General features: G+C 37.7%; 1 protein-coding gene across 1 annotated transcript in view; it reads right to left on the bottom strand.

Annotated features, from left to right (window-relative positions):
- CENPF (centromere protein F) overlaps window positions 1-17,357 on the bottom strand; it is a 34,739-nt gene extending 17,382 nt beyond the window's left edge. The window contains exons 1-10 of the mRNA XM_041477270.1: window positions 17,248-17,357; window positions 16,571-16,773; window positions 15,026-15,222; window positions 13,601-13,716; window positions 12,504-12,595; window positions 9,889-10,156; window positions 8,106-8,308; window positions 5,256-5,381; window positions 3,470-3,598; window positions 1,798-1,920 (exon numbers count right to left, since the gene is read on the bottom strand). Of these exons, the coding sequence (XP_041333204.1) occupies window positions 1,798-1,920; window positions 3,470-3,598; window positions 5,256-5,381; window positions 8,106-8,308; window positions 9,889-10,156; window positions 12,504-12,595; window positions 13,601-13,716; window positions 15,026-15,222; window positions 16,571-16,732 (1,416 nt within the window). The 5' untranslated portion in view covers window positions 16,733-16,773; window positions 17,248-17,357. The remainder of the gene's footprint in view (window positions 1-1,797; window positions 1,921-3,469; window positions 3,599-5,255; window positions 5,382-8,105; window positions 8,309-9,888; window positions 10,157-12,503; window positions 12,596-13,600; window positions 13,717-15,025; window positions 15,223-16,570; window positions 16,774-17,247) is intronic.
- Between the last annotated feature and the right edge of the window lie 3,612 nt (window positions 17,358-20,969).

The raw sequence follows: 20,969 nt of genomic DNA on the forward strand, positions 1-20,969 counted from the left end.
TTAAAAGCTTGCTGGCGCGGCAGGATTGTTTTTGCAACAACATAAATAAATTACCCTCAGAACATGATTAAAACTGTCACTGTCACCTACAGTTGCCTTTCCTTCTACTCACAGCCTTCCCCACCCACACTTTAAATAAAAAAATCCAGTCACATATCAATTTAATAAGCTTTCTCGCAACCTTGATACATTTTCAAAGAAGTCCAAGCATCTAAACTCCTTGCATTCAAAGCTGCAATACAAGTACGTGACTTAAACTAAGCCATTCATTAGAAAACAGAGGGTGATCTATGGAAAGAAAAACAAACAAGTTTAAGGAATTAAAATAGCTGAAAGGTCCAATTATTTCAATTTGGTGCAAACATTCCCAATATCCATAGAATTATACACTGGGTTGGAAAGGACCTTAAAGGTCATCTAGTTCCAACCTCCCTGCCATGGGCAGGGACATCCCTTGCTAGACTGGACACAGAATTTTTTCTTAGTGTCTAATACAAACCTACCCTCTGGCAGTTTGAAATCACTTCCCCTTGTCCCTGTCCATGCCCTTGTAAATAGTCTCTCTCCATCTTTTTTATAGGCACCCTTCAGGGACTGAAAGACAATTAAGTCAACCCAAAGCCTTTTCCTCTCCAGACTGAACAAACCCAATTCTCTTAGCCTTTCCTTGTAGGAGAGGTGCTCCATTCCCCTGATCATCCCCTTGGTGGCCTCCTGTGGACTTGCTCAACAAGTCAATGTATGAGAGAGAGCCAGGCAACTGGGCCAAAACCATGCAAAGTGCTGTTCCAGCAACAGTCACATTCCAAGAGCTGGGAATGTCCTCAGACATTGCAATCTACCAGCAAGAACGTACCTAAATTTTCACACTATACTAAATGTGTACAAATGTTTGTGATGATCTGAACAAAACCCACGATTTTACTTTAGACTTTTGCAGAGAATTTTGAAGAATTTTTGGCAGAGACTATGCCAGGTTATTTTATATCTGCTGATGACAACTGGTAACAAGCAAAATGAGAGTGTTTAACAAAACCAAACTGCAACATGGATTACACAGGTATCCAGCTGGTTTTCCTTCTTACTGCTGATTCTCCAAATAAAGGATAAAATTTGCATTGAGAGATCTCTAGTGGCAAAACTGGAACAATTTCAAGTGTAGCTGTTCTGGTTGCCACCAAAGCAAAACATTGTAATTGAGAAGGCAGAGGAGACTTTAAAGTGAAAAGGTTTCTGCATGTATGAGTGAGGTAGCTTGGCAGCATACAGAAACTTCTCTGCATTTACCTTCGAGAGAAAGTTTTTCCAGCATTGCATATTTATTGGACTGCCTTATTCTAAGAGAGGTTTTTTTAAAAGAGGATATAGTATTTGTACAAAGTCACTGAGTTTAACAGTATGAATCAAAGCAGCAGTCAATGATTCTATACTTCACTTTCAAAATCAAACACGCATTTACTATCTGATTTTTATTTCAGAATCAAAAGCAAGAATCTCTTGAAACACAATTTATTTTTTTTAAACTAAGTCCAACATGAACTAGAACCATATCATCAGCATTACAGAAATGCATCCTATACACAGCTAACTCCAGAAACTCCACTGATTTCCATGATGTTAGGGAAGGCCTCATTTTTTGTTACAACTAGGATGAGTTATTAAGATAGTCCACAAAAGCATTTAAAGTTTACTTATGGTGAAAAACACAATTGTGAGCAAATGCTCCCGAGTATTAAGTGTTTACAAATTGCTGACTTATGGTATTAATTGTGCCAAGTACTCCTCAGCATTGCTAACCTGAAAGCTTCTTGTCAGGTCAGCTTCCTTAGCCTGGGCTGCTGATAAAGTCTGCTCTGCTCTGCACAGTTTCTGGGTGAGATCACCGGTGTCGTGCTCCAAGCGTTGTTTTGTTGCCATTACCTGGAAAACCAACATTGTAATCACAGGAACAACTTTTTTTAAACTCCAATTCTTGAACTCAACATTCTGCTACAAAATGAAACTACATTATTTTATCCCTCCCTGAAACCAAGGGTTGCATTACTGGTGTTTACTGGTGTTTAGAGAAAAGTTGCTTTTTGCCTTTGCATTCCTTTGCTTCTGACCAAAAAGATGGGCTGTCTCTAAAATACATACCTTTCTAGACTGTCTGAAATAAGATTAATTCATCCAACTTGCAGATACATCACCACAATGATATGTGTAGGATAGAAATGAGATTGAAATACAGCTGGCTTTTTGTTAAGCTATAGGAATCAAAGAATCGTAACTGCAATTACTGCTCTGTTGACACAGATTTTTTTTTAAATGAACAGGTTTTACCTCTTTCAAAAGAGTCCTAAAACTCTCCAGATTAAAAAGGAAGGAAATTACACTAGCGGGTCAAAAAGAATGTCTATTCTGAGGTCATCAAGTAAATTACCTTTCATTGAGAAGGAAGTAAAAGGTACTTATTGTCCTCTCAATTTTATCAATTTTTCAGTAAGCATATACAAAAGAATATGCATATGATAAAGAAGCATCCAGTAAAAACTTTTGACTGAATGTAGCCCCACAGCTATATTTCTAAAATAAAACAAACCTGCAAGAAATCTGTTGGCAGTTTTGGAAATGATGTTTCACTTTAGGATGCCTGCAAGTGGGGCTTCTCAATACATCTTTCAAGAACTTGTGGCCCTTTTTAGAAAATCAGTTAGCTCTACTGCTTGAGAAATGCTCTCAAGGGTTTTTGAAGCCTTTTAAACATTCCTCTTTTCTGGTCACCCACTCCTGAGGCTCGTGCTGCTTTTTAAACTACTGAAAACTGGGAGTTTGTGACAACTAAAGTGTTTTAATAGGTAGCTGCTGCTAAAGCTGTGGAAGAACTCCTCCATACTGATCTCCTTCCTTACACAAGCCATGACACTCATCTGATTTTGTGGAGAACCAGTTCAGGGTGTTAAACTGATAGCAAACACTTGGTTCTGTATACACATATGCTAATTTAAATGTAATGTTTTCTTTGCTTTTTTATCTCCTCGATCAGCTCTCTCCAGGATCACATGAGGAGTTCATGGCTAGGGTATATGAAAATGGGACTGTTTTTCCAAAGAGCAACAACCTGTTGGTCAGTAGCTCTATCATCAAACTACACCTCTGCATGGTTTTGGATTTTTTTTACATAAAGTGACTAGTGATCAGCCATAGCAGCTCCTTTCTCAGATTTATTTTATCTGCACTGTCTGCATGTACATCTCCTTCCCTGTGAGAAGCGGACTAGCCACAAACTTTTAAAAGCCTATAATTCACATTTAAATATATAGTATTTTGGTATGAAATTATAAATATGGAACATCTAATACATACTGTAAAAACATTAATACAAGATGCCACATTAATTATTTTTTTGCTTTATGTATAATTAAGGCAGTGCTGTTGAGACAACTAAATACCACTCTAGTAGTGGACTTTAATGCTAAAAAAAGCCTACTTTGTCAAATTCTGCCTGCAGAACATTGAAGTCATTTTTGGCTTGCTGTAGTTCCTGGTTCAGTTTGCTTCTTATCTGGTTGCACTGCTGATCCAGTGTTTGCAAGGCATGCTGCTGACAAGAGAGTTCCTAGAAAACAGTGGCAGAGAAGCAAAGAAAAAAACACATGACCACAACAAGTCTCTATTTTAGTTACTGCAGAAATAACAACTGATTATCAGCAGGTACTGCCTGCTCAGGGACACTTGTCTTACACAGCAAACAGTTTAAACACAGCTTTAATTCATGAGGCAAATGCCACATAAGCAAGAATGACATCTACCCAATTTATGTCATCTGCTTAAGAACTTAATTACTATAACATTCTTGTCCCAGAAAGGGAAAAAAAATTGAATCCAAAAGTAATGAAAGCAATAGTGTTAAAAATTTTCATACTAAAGGTAAATTTTATGTTAGAATTACATTACAGTACAAGTAGACAAGTTCATCTCTGCTATTGCTTACCATACTATAAGTTAGGTTTTTTCCACAATATTGCACAAATTTTGTTGCAAGAAAATGTAACACAGAGCCTTTAAATAGGACTTGACAGACTAATATTATAAATGAACATTAAACAAACATTTTAAGAACCTATAACAGCTCACAGATCCTAACCATTGCAGAAAAAAAGAGTTCTTCTCAATTAATGGCCTTGCTGAACAATTTAGAATGGCAGTATGTGGGCTGACATATTAATCTTAGGAAGGCCTTTATTTAGCTAACTGAAAAAAAGGAAAAACCAGGACAGAAGGTTCATAGGCCTTCAACCCATCTTTTGATTAATACAGTGATGCTACAACTATTCAAATGCAAAGATCAATTTTTCCAATTTTCCACTTCTAGACAAGGTTCAGTATCAATTTGAGATCCTGAGGTACCACCTTGACTAACAGACTTTATAAAATCACTTTTTCACTCAAAAGTGCTGGTAGCAGCACTGTTTATTGGCTACCCCACCAGAACTCCTCTGCCAATCATTTTATCTGTCTGGACATACCTTAGAGAAAAGGCTTCAGGTTAAACATTTGACACAGCAAGTAGTCTCCCTCAGGGTAATGCCGTTATATTCAATCCCTAAAGCAAACTTAAAATGCCCATCTGAACTAGCACTATCACTTCTGAATCTGTGTCTCGGATTTCCTAACACTGATTACTTTATTAAGCTTAAAAAGAAAAATACAAAGAGTTTAGCCCTAATCCAAATCATTATTAATGCTGTTAATACTTCATTACAGAAAAATTCCTGTATATTTTCCTGAAGTGCTATACTTCTCTCTGCAAGAGCTGGCATGAAGGAAATGAAAGATTCTTAGGTTAATTGACTATATTAACATCTTCTAAGCATGAACCAAAATTAGAATAATAGAGATATAATCCTAAAGAAATTATTTTCTTATGTGTGAAATGAATGCAAAATTAACTCAAATTCCACAGAAATAATTGAGCTGGTTACTAAGTTTGAGCTCACATATACATAATTTTATGAAAAATGGAGCCTAGTTTCTCATGGATTTGCATCTCATTCCATCTCTCAAACATGTTTTCTATTTTCCAGTGAATACCATCCCCATTATTACACTATCCCCACTATTGCGATGTTTGTTTTCCATTTTTTCCATGACCTTTGCAACTTTTACCTCTCTGTCAAATGTGATCGCATCTAACAGAAAATCAGATACACAACACAAGCCAAGTGATTTCATCTCCTCAAGAAGTCAAAGTTAAAAACTTCTCCTTATCCTACCTGTTGGTATTCTTTTTCCTTGGCCTTTATTCTCTGTTCCAAAGACTGACGAGCGCTCTCAGCATTTTGTCTCTGGCAACTCAGTTCTTCTGACAATCGCTTCACCTTTTGCTCCAACATTTGGACCTAAAATAATTTAGTTATCAATCATAAGTATTAAAGGTGCAAGTTTCATTTAAATATAAATGAACAACACAAAAAGTTCACTGCTATCAGCCACTACAATTGTTCTAGCATTCATATAACCACAGTAACTTTAGCTGGTACCATATAAATTCTTAGCAATCCAAAGTACAAAACTCATTCATTCTTCCTTATGTTAGTGAAAAAATGTGTGTGTATATATAAAAAAGAGTATATATACTTGAATATATATGTATTAAGTGTGTATGTGTAGACATGAGTGCATACACACACAATAATAAAAAGTTTTTAGATTATATATAAGATAACATATCTTTATATATTTAGATAATAAGAAAATCAATGTTTTTGACAGTCAGCAGAAAGATGCTACATCTGCCACTAAGAACAGATTGCATTTTTCAGTACCTCAGGTTGCTACCAACTAAAGAACGACTGCTAACTGCTAAGCAGCTACATGTTTAGACTAAAAATAAATGGATATTCCAGCAAATTTCAGAGTGATTCAGCAAGTTGATTTGGACCGAAAAAAGAAGCAATTATCTTAGTTTATAATAACAACAGTATTTTTTACAATTTAAATATAAAAAAAAAAAAAAACCCCAACAAAAAACTCAGGAAGCTATGTCTATGTTCACCTCCACATTAACTTGTTATTTAACTCAGTTGATTTTATCAATATTAGGTCACCCAAGAGAGTAATGCATCATTCACCTAACCTCCTGAACAAAAAAATGTAAATTTTATTCCAGACCAAAGCTGTTAATGCAAAATACATATTTTATTTTCCCCAGAGAGTAAGAAAAACTGGCAAAGCTGTTTATTGAGTTAATGAAATGGTAGAAATAAGAAAACAAGTGGGTAGTTGCATTGGGATGTCAGGTATTAGGCAGAGACTGCAGGGATTGTGAACTTCCTAAGATCACATGGAAAGGTGATTGCAGAAAGGTTGCAGATCTCACAAGACGTGAAAATGCTTGAAAACACAGAGGTGCTGGGCTTGAGATCTGGGAACAGTACCAGTGACAGAGAAGTGTACAAGGGAGGTTGCCAGGATTAAATCCAGGCTACAAGGCACAAACTAAAATCTAAAATCTCAATACAGTTCTATTTTCAAAGTCCAGGGTGGGCAGGCAGAGATCCAATTCCAGTACAAGAAAGAAGAAACAAAACAGAAAGGAGTCACCTTCAGATGGCAGGACCAAAGGAACCTTCTGTGGCAAGATGCACTGCACCTTAAGGATGGGCTGCACATCAATAATTCCAATGGTGGCAAGTCCCACTTCTCCTTGTCCTTCCCCAGGCATGCTTCTAGATGCACAACCTTGCCCCTTCTCTTGGGCTGCTTTTAATCCCCTTCGATTCTTTAGTAAAACAATTCCACTCTCTTATACCCATAAAAAATTAACAAGGGAAAATTAAATACATAATAACCTAATTTTTAGGAAGTTGAATCAAGTCATTTTTGGAATCAAATAAATTAAAATTAAGCCCTTTTCAGAAAAATTGAGCTGTCAGACTGGGTCAGATATGTCTTCCCACAAAACCACCATGATGACAGTGCCTTTATGAAGTCAAGAGACTATGTCAGGTGTTTGATTTTTCCCTTACACAGCCAAGATTTCCCATAAACTAGTTGACAGAATTATCAACAGGTAAAGGTTGCTGTCTCTCTGAGAAGGCAGTGATCAAGGTTTACATGCAAAGGTTTCTTTTTTAAGGCCCAATACAGGAGTTGTGGGAAACATTAGCTCACCAATATACTTAAGTAGCATGCAGAAACTTGCTGACAAACAATGGATAATTATTCTACCCAGAGAAGACACACACAGAAACATCTTTTTCCCTATGCTGTAGATGAATCACTAGTAGAGGAAAAAAAAAACCAAAAGATAGATGAAAATATGAAGATTCAAGGAATTATGACATCTGTGCACTAATTTTGAATTTGTTAAGTGTTGTGAAAAGGGACTTTAGGAATATAATGCAACTTGATTAATCAAGGAAAATACTTACCTGCTACCTTCTGCAGCTTAAATTACTTTAAGCACTGAATTCTCCTTTTGCATATGATAATGAGGAAAAATCTGAACAATTTCAGATTTTTATGTGTATTTACTTACATACACTCTGTAAATTGTTGGCTAAGCAAGTATACTACTCTCTTGGTTTTTACTATGTATTCAAACTCCCTAGGATTAGGCTGTGAAATTCCATTTAGAAATTGCATATGTTCTTAATCTTGCATTGCATTTTTACTTAGACATTATTTAAAACAAGGAAGTTACAATACAAGGACTATGCCCCCACAACATCCTGTAGTATAAGCAAAAAATTCTGATTTTCAGCCAAAGATCCAACAGTCTTTTTCAGGTCAAAACTTGCCACCAGGTGTCATTGTTGCTCTATGCAACTTGATCAGTAAATATTTTTCAGAATTTGAGTCAATCTTACCAGAGTATGAAAATTATTTCTTCAGGTGGTGTAAGAACCTTCCTGAAAATGGGCAACTGCTTACATGTATTAATATTTTTTACAGATAATATGTATCAAACTAACATGTACTTCTCAAAACTTGATCCTCAGTAAACTCTTGAGAAACTTAGTCTGAGAACCTTGGTTCTTACTAAATGGCTGAAAACTGACACAGGAATACTGACAATGAATTGTAAGGACAGTCAGAAGATGTGTGAGACAACATTTTACCTGCATGGTAGCTTGATCAAGTTGTGTACTCGTTTGAGTCAGTTTATCTCTGGTTTTGTTCAGAATTTTATCCTTCTCTGTTAATTCCAACTTCAATCTGTCCAGCTCCAGTTCAGTCTCTTGATGTTTATTCATATGGGACCGCTTCAGTTTTTCTTGAACTTGCAATTGCTGTTCTAGGTCTTTAATAATGGAATTTAGTTCTGAATTTAAAAAACAGTAGAGATTAAGGATACTTTCTGCTTTGGAAGGTACCTCTTCCAACACACTTCCTATTTAAAATGTTTGATAACAACCCAATTTCCTGGCACGGGCAGACATTCTGTAAAATCTTCAGCATATTAAAACAAGTTTTAGCTGTCTTCTACTATGACATCAACAACAAAAACTTCCAAGACTGAAAGACAGTTGACTGTAAATCAGGAATTCCTACCTCATGAGAAAGAGCACAAACATGAGAGCTCAGGAACAAGTGCTGCAAAAGCAAAGACAATTTGTTCCTCTGCTGGCTTATTTTTGTTTGGTTTTGTTACTGTTTTTAAACATGCAGAAACATGTCACTTGAAATAACTATTATATATATATTTTTAATGAGTATATCCACTACAAACATTTCCTTAGCGCAACTGTGCCTCCAAAAGACTTTTCAACTATTTGGTAACTGTAAATGTCCCATTTCATACTTCAATCTTTTTCCTGTCTCAAAACTACATACATGTAAAACTAAACAAAGTAATATTTTCACAGTGTATCAGTGAGAATTTATCTTTCAAAAGCCACAACACGCTAGAAACACAATTCACAGTAGAAAACATAAAGACAGCTACAAGAAGCATTGTCCGGAATTAATATTATCTGGTTTGCGGGGAGTGGGGGGGTGCGATTTGTGGGATTTTTTGTGGTGGTGGTGGTTTGGTTTTTTTTTTTGTTGGGGTTTTGGTTTTTTTGGGGTTTTTTTTCCGCTTAAAAAAAGTCCTGTCTTCCTGATTCTGAATTTGTATGGCTTCCAAGCTGAAAAAGCCACCAAGATTGAAGCTGTATGTGAGGTACATGAATGAAGAGTTTGGAGAGTTCGGGGACTTGTAAAACAGTGGAAAAGCTGCCTAAAAAGTAAAAGTAGCAGGCTCAAGTGAATGCTCAACAAATCCACAACAAACCAGCTATTTCCTTTCTTACAACTATCAGGTGTATCAGGAATGATTATTTCTTCATGTCAGTATGTGCAATACAAGATCATATCTTGGGTTTTGGTTGTACTTCATTTTGTGCTACCAGTAGCATTCATCACAGACCAACTCAGTTATGCACTAAGCATGTTCAAGCATCAAATTTTTAAGACATTGTTGCTCAGTCAAAAAGTATCAGTAGTATAGAAAAATAAGGAAACAATATAATTGAATTTAACAGTGAGATGCAATGAAATTCTGAAGAGCTTTTTTACATGTTTTAAGAAGCTTGCTCCTGGAACAATGGGATTAATGGAAAAATGCATTTTTCCTTTTAGATGACATCCCCTACTCAGTCCAAAAATACAAATTGTTCCCTTCTAATTCTTATACCCCTTATGTAAAAGATACCACAGCTTATAGGTAATCTCTGTGTATGGCTGATCACTGAAAAAACACCAGCAGCCAACAGGACCAGCTGGCAAAGGCAACAGCAAGTATCTTTCTCTCTTCCTTGCTAAAGCACTAATTTCAATAGCCTGCTTCTATCTGCACACCAGCTTTCATTAAACCATACAAGAGATTGCCTCTGGGTCTTAAAGAAATGCATCAGATACCTCGGTTCTGTGCTCTTAGCTGGATCATGAGGAAGGAATTCGAATTCTCAGCAAAGCTGCTGTCAAACTTATTCTTCTCTGATAGAACACTTGAATTTATTTCTTTATCCCATGGAGAGGAGGATGCTGCAGAACTTCCCCTTGCAGGTGTTTCTGGGTTTCTAGAAGGTGTCTTTTCCTGTTGCCATGAAAACACAGATGAGGAAGCCTGATGCCGAGCAATCTCTCTGTGACTCAAAGAGCTTTGAGGATGAGACTGGTTTATCTTCTGTGTCCAAAAAAAGAAAAGGATGTACCTTTACACAGTTCCTTATCCGACATAAAACAAAATTACTGATTTAACATTAATAGCTAATAGGTCCTCATCATTCCACATAGTTACAACATTGCAGCACCTACCAGTGCAAAGCCCTGATACGTGTCATTATTTTTTATGCCATGTAAATTAAACAACTTCAGCCCAAGATTCCAAGCATAGCTGCTACTTATAAATACAAACCAGGATATCAAAAGAATTTTGACCTATGTATCTTTATAAGTAAGATACATAAATTTTTGTCTTTTAAAGAGGAGTTGTTAAACTCCAACATTTTATAAAATGAAAGCCTACATTTCTGCAAGCAAATAAAGACAAGTAAGTTGCAAAAAAAAAAAAAAAAAAAGAAAGAAAAATAGAGGAGCCTAGATTAACATATCTGATATTTGACCAACATTTAGTTCTACTGGAGAACCACAAGTAAATTCAAAACACATTTAATTAGTTAAACTTATAAACAGAGTACTCCAAAATTGCTATAATAAAATCTGACAGGCAGAAAAATTTTCAATATTTCCCCAACAGAAAAATTAAACAGAGCAAAAAAAATTAGACTTTTTTCCTCCTTAAGTGAACAAAACCCCAAACAAAAAAAAAACTGAAACAGTAAAGCCCCTATTGCTTTTTTTAACTGAATTTTGAAATGCAGCTCATTTGAATTACTTTTTCTTAAACTAAATCCCTAAACCATGTAATAGCCAGTGTGACTTCTCAGTCAAACCAGAGAATATGCTGTTATCTAGGAACAGCTGCACCAAGACCAAAAACCTATATTACATTGCCCAGAATGCTGTGTCCAATCCTGTAAAATAACTTGTTAACAAAGAGGAAAAGAAAACTAGTCATGCATGCAGTAATCATTTCCCCTATATGCCATTTAAATTTATAGTTTCTGAGACAAAAATTTGAATCCAGAACTAGCCACAATGACAAACAAATGCTTCCTGTAATCATAGACTTGAAGTCTGAATGTATCAGGTATTCCTTTTTCAAATTATATTTTCCTGATGTATTATTTCACTATTCTTTTTTAAGCTGAATTTTACTCACCATCTTAATTATTGCAAGTGTTACAAAATACTGTGTGGTCTTCAACTGTATTATTCAACTCTTTTTCAGAGCACTAATCAATATGCTAAATAGCACAGTTCTCTTTACTAAGCCTTTTCAGGCTCCTCTGTTGACATTCCCCAGTAAAAATGGACTATTTTTTGCCACTCTGTACTCAATCTTTTCCTTGAAATTTGAAAGAACTCCCCTTATCCAATTTTTTCCCTTTCATCAGTGTATATCCAAAAACATTACACTGAGTTGCACTGGACTTACACATTTTCTGATTTGTTCTTAAAAGAAAAACCCCAAAAGGTCTGAAATATGACGCATGATTTGCCTTTCTCAGCAAATGGTTGACGTTTTCTCCATACACCTACACACGCTTCAATAAATGTATCATGTCATGTTTCTAAATAATTTGCCCAGGAGAAAATGTTGGCCTGACTAAACTGTATTTCCAAGAAGCAGCTTTGGAAGTGTTTTTTCTCTAATGTCATCATCCTTGTCTCCTTCCAGTGTCAAGAGATGAATAAGGCAACATTGCACATCACAGTGATTAAACAGTCCCACACTGCAGTGCCCTATCAATTAATAGGAAAATATTCTCTATATCTGGTGATTTTTTTTAATTACTATTCATTTTATCAATCAAATTTAAGACTACTTCTGATTTCCAATTTGAGGCTGTGCCACAGATTCAACTCCAGCAAAAAAGGGCTCTGATATGGAAACGTTTTTAAACATTTACAAAGTACCAAAGATAAAATTATTTCACATTTTCTGCAACAGCTTTTTCCTTGAGAGCTTTCACATCTTATTCATCTTGTTCTCAGAAATTAGCTAATACTGTTCCTCCTTCATATATGTTTGAAAGATTTATGGGTTTCTATTTTCTAGGTGTGAATTATTACTCACAATATTTTTCAAGGCTATTTTATTATCATATAGTATTTAACTTGGCATAACCGACACTGTTTTATCCTTGCTTGCAGAAGACTTCCAGTTTGTGAAGGATGTGTTCTCATTTTTAATGTCCTCCTTTCCTTTGCTAGTCAGAGGATGGCTTTTCTGAATTCTCCAAGATTTCTTCTGAATGGCAGTACACACATATTAATTCTCTCTCTTCTCTTGAAATTATATTTTATGTGATGTATAATATTTTTCACTAGTTTCCATTTCGTTTTCCAAGTTCACGCAGTGGCTACCTTCTTAGATATCACACAAACCATTCCTAAGAGATACTCACCTTAAGCTGGATGGTTTTCAGTTGTAACTCTAGCTCTTTATTTTCTTGTACTTTTTTCTTGTATTTTTCTTCTAGTTCTTCAAACCTAGCATCTACAAAGACATTATGAATATCTGCCTTAGTCCAGTTTTTCACCCAGTCCAGCCAGGTTTTCTTACCCGTTCCAACTTAAAATTCTAGGATTCAATTATCTTAATGAATTTAAGAGTCCAGCTTTCAAAGGAAAATATCTCCCCAGGAATACAATTTTAAATAAAGTTAGGTAAACTTTAATCTTTTAATCATTTAACCATTTAAATCTTATCCCTCTTTCAGGACTGCCATGCTTAGTGGAAAGCTTGACATTGCCACTAACTGCACCCCTTTACAGACATGCATAAAGAAAGTAAAAGGAACAAGAGTAAAAGATGATCTCAGATTTCCCACTGGAGTAAGACTGAGATGCCAAACTCACAGAACATTTGTTCATAGCACTGAAAGAAGTAAGTAACATATAATATTGAACACAAAGTTTTTCAGCACAAAGAGCATAAGGGTGCCTGACCACAGAATTCTTCACTTAAGGAAACTTCCTGTCATTTTTCCAGTTCATTCAAATACTTTAAATATTTTTGGTGTCACTAATTTGAAGATAGAAGTGATGCTTTGAAATGGATACAGAGCATAAATTGTGTAGATTATCATGCACAGTCTATGCAAAAAAAACCTTTTCAAATAAATAACAGATTTAACTTTTGACTGCATTTTAGTTAAAGTACCTGTGGTACAAGAGAGAAATTTACTCCCCACAACATGAAGGAAAGAGCTGACACAAGGAACAGGCCTTCAAAAAATTGCTGCAGTCTACTGAAGGATATTTTATTACTATTCCATATCCATCAATGTAGCATTGAAAAAATGTAATATTTGTGACGTGTTCAATCTGTACTAATAATTTTGGAAATTGAAACCTAGGATGCTACAAATTAGATGCTTTCATAGTAACTTACATAAGAGGGGCTAGGCAACTCAGTACAAGTGTAGTGTTTAAAATACTCAATCTTCCAAGAAAACTGAGAGTCAACTATCCATGTTGGATGAAGAATAGGATCATTTACCATTATTACTTTGAGCTGGTGTTAAAGGAGCAGTAAAACTTTTCTGTGGAGTGCCACTAAATGATACATCTCCTGCAGTCAATGTTTGCTGACTTCTCTCAAGCTCACATTTGCATCTGTTTAGGAAAGAAGCAGCAGCATAAGTGAATAATGGAAATGAAAAAGTTAATCATCTATTTTTAAGAGCCTGACATACACTAACAAATCATATGATTCTAAGGACTTAGTTTAACGATCAAGTCAAGACACATCCACTGAAAATTTTTAGGCAGTGCAACACAAAAGTATAAATGACATCTTTTATTTAGAGCTTCAACATAGTTAATCAATTACACAGGAGTCACAGCTAAAAAAAAAATCAAACGCCAATTAGAAGAAAATCTGTTAGAACTCCTTGAGGTCTTAGTGTATGAAGCTGTAGTTCAGCTAAACACACCCAAACAACTGTAAGCACTGAGAATATCAAACTCTTACTCTTCAAGTGAGCATCTTTACAGCAGGAAACACAGCTTTCAGTTGTTATGTTCTGATACTGCACACTTGCAGAAAACCATGCATACTTCATCAAAATGCAAGGGAATACTCTCCAGTCGACAGTGTATTTTTCATGTGTTCCCTTTACATCACTACCCAAAACACCACAGCAGACAACCCATTTGAGGAAATTTTGCAAGCTTGAAGACCAGGGCATCCAGTGAAACCACATAACTGTTCAGAGGCCATACAGTAACTTCTGTCCTGCTCAGTGAACACAGGTTGATAACATGATAGTCCCAGGCTGTAGCCCACTACATCAGTGACTCCACATTTGCCTTTTTTGTTTTCCCTCTCTTTCACAGCTCAGCGCCAAGAACTCCTCTTCCAGAGGACCATCAGTTGGGATGAAGTGGCAAATGATCACGTACCAAACAAAAGGCAGGCAAATACAAAACCACAAACAATGGCCAAGAAGGAGGTACATGCAGTAACTGATATTTTGTAATGAACAGTTATGTAAAATAATATAATGGGAAGGGGGAACTCAGCAAACCAGACTTGATTTTGGGAATAGATAAATGGAACACATATCCTCAGCTCACAATCTCTTTGTCCCAAATTTGACAGCAGATACAGAGAACATCAGTGAGGTTCTACCAATCCTGTTGAATCTCACTAAATTTTTCACTGACGGATCTCAGCAACGCCTTACATAAAGTTGGTATTTCTACATGCCATAAATTGTGTTGCATTATTTGTCAAAGCAGTCAAATACCTCAACTCTCTTTAGTTTTCACAAAAATCAAAGAGAAAAAAGAAAACCAGAAAAATTGAAAGAGCAACACACCTTCCTCTTTATTTGCTTCTATTAGGACATGTGTGAGGCATGAGGAAAAAAATTATGAAAAACCATTGCAAATATGTTAAAGATACACAGCAAGTCCTCACCTTTTCAGTGCTTGTTCTAGCCTTTCTATATCCTTCTTGCAGGAATTCAGCTGACCTGACTGAATGTTGACCTGAGATTCTTTTACTTGAAGATCATGCGAAATTTTCTGCTTTGCTTTCTCAAGATTATCACACAATTCCATCAAGCTCTGGTTTTCTCTTTTTAGTACTGCAGACTCATTTTTTTCACTTTCAACCTAGTTGGAACACAGAGACATTTTTGAAATTACCAGCTCCTCTCTATACTTCAGTGCATTTATTATTTTAGTAATACAAAGTTCAGATGTTTGTGGTGGGTTCAGCACAATGCTGTTATTTTCATCCTAACACTTCAAAATCCTGACAACTCTAAAAACCTCAAATGTACATATAGTTTAAATATTCCTGGGTGTGAACAAAACCCACACGTCCCAAAATTCAACTCAGTGACATTAACAGTTTCTATTTATTGATGAGATATGAGCTCTTCAAAAGAATTAATCAATCCCTAAATACTCATAATCATCATTAGCCCACATTCTTCACTGATCATCTCACTTCCCTTTCCAGCCTGTCTTTAGCAGCCAGAAGACCTTGGCTTGCTCCACAAATGGTGCGCAATAATTATTAAAGGTCACAGCTTTGAAGATGGAGTCTGGCAGGAAAGATGTCCTTCTCCTCCCTGGAGGCACATCCAAGGGGCATCATCTTTGGCTCAGTGTTGTTCTTTTGACTGACAGTTGTATTACCTGCTGCTTCTGAGAGTTTTAAAGCATCCTTTCTTTTTGTCTGGGGACCACAGCAGTCCCTTGGAATGATTGAAACAATTTCCTGTAAACTCATGGGAAGAAACTCAAAGAAAACTGCTGAGCTTAAGTTTTTCTATAAAGTTGTAGCAATCTAAATGGAATAACAATCAGCCTTTGTAAATTGTCTCTGAACTGTAGTCAAAGATTACAAAGCAAAATTTAACCAAATGAGTCACTGCTGACCTGAAGCATGGCAGGATCCTGACCAATGAGGTCTTCAGTCCCCTGGTTACAAGGGCTGACAGGGCAGAGTTAGATGAGGTGTAAAATTACAGTCCTAAAAACTAAAAGGAACACCAAAACCTAAACCCTCAGTATCTACAAAGAAAAAACTAAGGAATAACATAAACTAAGATTATAGGTATCTGTAGGCAAGGTGAAATAGGAAGAGGCTGCCAACTGTGCAGTCTGATATATAAAATAGGCCCAGTCCTTATCATGGATTTTAACGAGTATAACAATAAAATACTTATTTTCCTAATCATAATCACCTCAAAGTACACATAAATAACTAGAAATGGACAATCATGCCAAAAGCGTAGGAAGAAGGAATTATATTAACAACCAAGAAGAACTAAATGGAGGGAAGAACATGATGAGTATTAAGCAAGATGAAGATAAACAGTTCATAATTCTGTGCAACCTTTCCTTTCAGTCAGGGAGAAAAAGCAAAACACTAACCCATTCCCTGACAACAACTACCAGCAAATAAACTGTTATAACAGTGTTTGACATGAAGAATGGCATTTTGGGTTACCTTCTGCTTCTGTTTCTGCAATGCTGCCTCCAAAGTCTCTAGCTGGTATTGCCTTTGCTGACGCTCCTTTTTAAGCTTATCCACTTGACTTTCCAGCTCATGGATCTTCTGCAAGACTCTGGGGGAGAGGCCCTCTTTCCATTCCTCCACAGCCCAGCTCATACTGTCCAGATTCTTGTTTCACATAAAATAGAGTATTATGCCTGAAACACAAAGACAACTGCAATGAGACCTTCCAAGAGGTGAAGTGTCCCTTTTAAAGAAATTGCATCTTTTAAGCTCAGAAACTATTAGAATACAGTATTCCACAACCTTACAGGCTTCCTGTAAGGAAGCAGCAAGCAGCACCTTAAAACATTAGGTCCTATTTTGACACACTTGTATGCAGTTAAGAGCAGATCATAAAACCTCGCTCCAACGAATCTCCTGGCAACACCAGGGTTTATACTCTTAGACTTGCATTTGACAGCTCTGCCTCAGGTAGCGTCTCCTTGCCAAAACACACGGCTCCGTAGGAAGCCTCAGCAACGCTTCTTTATTTAATTTTCAAAGCAACGTGGCTGAGTTCGGGTTATCTCAGAGTACCTAAAACTAGAGACCAACGAGAGGCGGGAGAACCCTCACAGAACAGGGCGGCTACCTGCCACCGTCAGCCCCGCGCTCGACCGCTCACTCACTGTTAAGCGCCGACAGGAGCCCGGCGACAGCAAATCGAGCCTGGCGACAGCAACTCGAGCCCGGCGACCGCTGCCACGGCTGCCGACGCACCCCGGTACCCAGAGCCCGGTACCCCCAGCCCTCACGGCCGGCCGCGCTCCCGCCGCCACTCAAACCCGGCGCCACCGCCCCGCGGCCGTTTGCGCCCGCCCCCGCCATGCCGCGACCCTGCGGGCCGATTGGCCCGCTCACCACGCCGCTTGCCACGCGGCCGAGGTCCCGCCGCCAATGGGAGGGCAGCGCTGCACCGCCCGCCCTCCTGAGTGGCTGGTTCGGAAGCGTTCAAACTCCATTGGAGACGGCGGCGCAGGCGCGGGGAGGCCCCGAGGCCGTTGCCCTCAGCAGGGCGGGGCGGTGCCCGCAGTTGGGCGGGGCGGGACGGGAAGCGGGTGAGGGTGGTCAAAAAGGCATGGGCATGGAAGCCGCAGTTTTGGGGTGTGATGGCGGTGTCACATCTTTATCCAAACCCACTTTCCCGCCCCCAAAGAGGATCTGAGTTTTGAGAAAAAGAACGATAGTGCGCTGTCCCGGTCGTCACCCATTCGCTGGGATAGATCAACGGCAGCATCCCGAAGTGCTTTCGTATTCCGTTCTGCTCTCGGGGCTTGGGGTTCGTTTTTTCTTTATTTTTTTTTGAGGCGAAGGGAGGCAGTTTAGCCCAGCATTACACGTTTTGTGCCCAGAAATACAAATTCAATCAAAAATAGTTTGTAAGTATGGTCTAACACAGAGCATGGAATGGACATGGCAACAGTGAAGGCTGAAGGATTCTAAGGTTCCTGTGAACTTCCCTGGGTACCCGTGACTGGTTTTTCAAAACCTCTGGTATTCCCCTCCCTACCCCCTCGACCGCCTCTCTGAGGGGAGTTTCGGATTTGAAGCACAATGTTCCTTTCCGTCAGAATCCGTGACTTGTGATTCTATGATCTGATTGTCATTTAATGTTCTGCCTCTCGTAATCATTCTGAGAATATTTACCCAAGCACTGCTCTTTTAATCATATTTAGGAAATCGAGTTAAACAAATCTTCCGTGAGAAGTTAAACAGCTCACCAGTCAGCTGTTTAACTGCTGATTATAAATAAACATGGCACAACAAACTCACCAGCACATTGTTAAAAAATCTCCAAACTGTCTCTTGAACAAAACAGTGATGGAACTGATCCATCATAAATACCTCTTCATAAATAATTATTAAAAAAAACCCAAACAACCAGACAGGCTAGAAATTTCCATGGTGAACTTTATGCAGATGTTCCTGGGGGAACAGCACAGAATAGCAGTGGAGCAGGAACTACTTTAAAAGACTGGAAAACCCTCAAACACTGCCAAATAATTAATGAAATAAGTACTGCCAAATAATTATTGTAAGCTGAGAACCAGTCTGAACTGAAGGGGATCCTCTGCATGGTGGACAAGGGGCAAATGTTCTGTAAGAATAAAATACTTATTATACGCTACTTTCAGTGTTTCCCATTGGACAGTAAAAAATGCTACTTAATCAATTGTAGAAGTTGAAGAATTTTCATTTTCTACAGATGATATTACAGTGGGACTACTGATGGACATGCAGTTCCATAATTAGTTCATCATGATTAATCCCTCAGGGAAAACTTCAGCGAAACAGCTTCACCTTCCATGACTGGTGGCCTATTTTTCAGAAGGGAACAAATGAGTAGAGACAGCCTCCAGCATTCTCACAAGGCATAAAAAATGAAAAATCAGCTGGTGTATGCAGAGCTTTTAAGATGCAGTCTGATTAATATCTGGATAACTGAAGCTAAAGGAAGGGAACCTGACCGCTGTTGTCAATTTAAATATGAGAAAATGCTTCTTCTGAAGCTGATTTCTAAGAATGGTCATGTTTGTACTAGGTTAATGATTTACAAATTATTTTTTTCATATTTAAAAACCATTATGCAACTATTTCAGGAATTAACTAATTATCATGAAGGATAAAAAGTCTTGTAAAGAGTACAGAAACTTGCTTTTTCTTTTGTCACATCAATTTATTCTGCACAATAAGTGTCAACACATTAATTACCAGAAGTAAATATAAGAATAAAAATATTAGTAAATGAAGGATTGAATTATGAGATACAAAAATAAGATTAAGTACTCTGAAAAAAAGAATAACAAGTTATAAAGGATGTTAATAGTAACCATCAGTTTACATAACACTTGTAATTATTTTCATTATTCTCTACCAGCTAGAATTCTAAAAGTCTTTCTAAGAGGCTCTCAAAATCCCCTAAGTTTGAGTTCCTCATGATTTTGAGCAAAGACTAGCTCAAGTCTTGTAAAATAGCTTTTCTCTGTCTTTGAAATTCCATTCAGTTTTTGCCAAATGCCAAACATCACCATTTATGTTTTCTCATCTGAATTCTTTACTGCAATTTCTAATAAGGGGCCAGAACAGTAAGTAGAATACAAAAGCCACTAAAGCTTAAATTTGTATTCCTATAGTTTATGTCAGAGCACATGATGGAACAAAACCAGAAGGGAAAGAAAAGAAGTTCTGATGAGAAAATCTCCCCCTGCTTGGATACGACAAGAAGCAGAAACCGGACAAAGCTTTTCCTCCATATTCTTCTTGGTATTCTTCCTTGCCGGACTCAGAATGGATCAGGAAAGGCCAAATTCATGTAAGTGTGTATATAAATACATATGCACATACAAGAGCACTTGAGGAGCTGGATCAATCCTGTTCACCCAGGGAAAGAGATAAATGGGCTGGGTACCGTCTGATGGGGTTCCACCTTCCCAGCTTCCCTGTGGAGACACCAGAGGCAGACACTGCCAGGCTGGGTGTGAAAGAGAAGATGGATCATTTTCCTTAGCCTCACCCAAACCCCACCCTGTACTAAGTGATGCTTCTTGCCTCTGGAAAACAAAATTCCCCAACTCTGCCAATGCAGGAAAGCAACTGAGAAGATGGGGCAGTTTAGGTGTCAGAACAGCAGCTGCACCCTGATAGAGCCCAGGGAGCAACTGTTGTAAAATATAATGTTTGGTTGTTTGTACACCCTTAGATTCCCTATTCTTCACATGGTTTTTCACAGAACACATAGCTTGTTTGGTGAACAGAATGAATGTTAAGGTGGATACCATTGGGATGCATAGAGAACCTTACATCTTTGATTTCTCAACTGCCTTTTGCTCTTAAAAAAAGTTGAAGTGACCTGCACAATCTTTTTTCACAGTTTATTAACAAAACCACAGCATATCACAAATTATAACTCTGTTCCCAATAGAGATGGGGGTGTTTCTCTAGTGAGTATTACAGTATTTTTATGTACCAATTGAAACGGTCACTTAAATGCTAATGCCTATACCTGTGCTGGGGTCAATTGGACGAATGTATTAGTGGATCAAATACCTATAGTTGCTCTATTGTTTGGGATCACATTGGCTAGTACAGCCTACTAAACAGCAGTGGGGAGGTTTCCTAGTACTGAGAAGGTGACTGAGGTTACCTGGCTTGTCTAAGGTGACACAGTGAATCACATGCAGGTGCTGGATAGGGACACATAGCTGCGACTCCTGGCAGTTTAAAACACCTCCAGGCAATGTTGCCACACTGCCAACCTCATTTCTGTTCCCCACCTTGCCATTTTTCCTTTGTGGCAACTTTGGTGCTGATCTGAATTGCCAGGTGAGAAGGTTAAACAGGTAAGGGGTAT

Source organism: Pyrgilauda ruficollis, unplaced genomic scaffold, assembly GCF_017590135.1.
Source record: "Pyrgilauda ruficollis isolate IOZ18807 unplaced genomic scaffold, ASM1759013v1 scaffold4, whole genome shotgun sequence".
Lineage (NCBI taxonomy): Eukaryota > Metazoa > Chordata > Aves > Passeriformes > Passeridae > Pyrgilauda > Pyrgilauda ruficollis.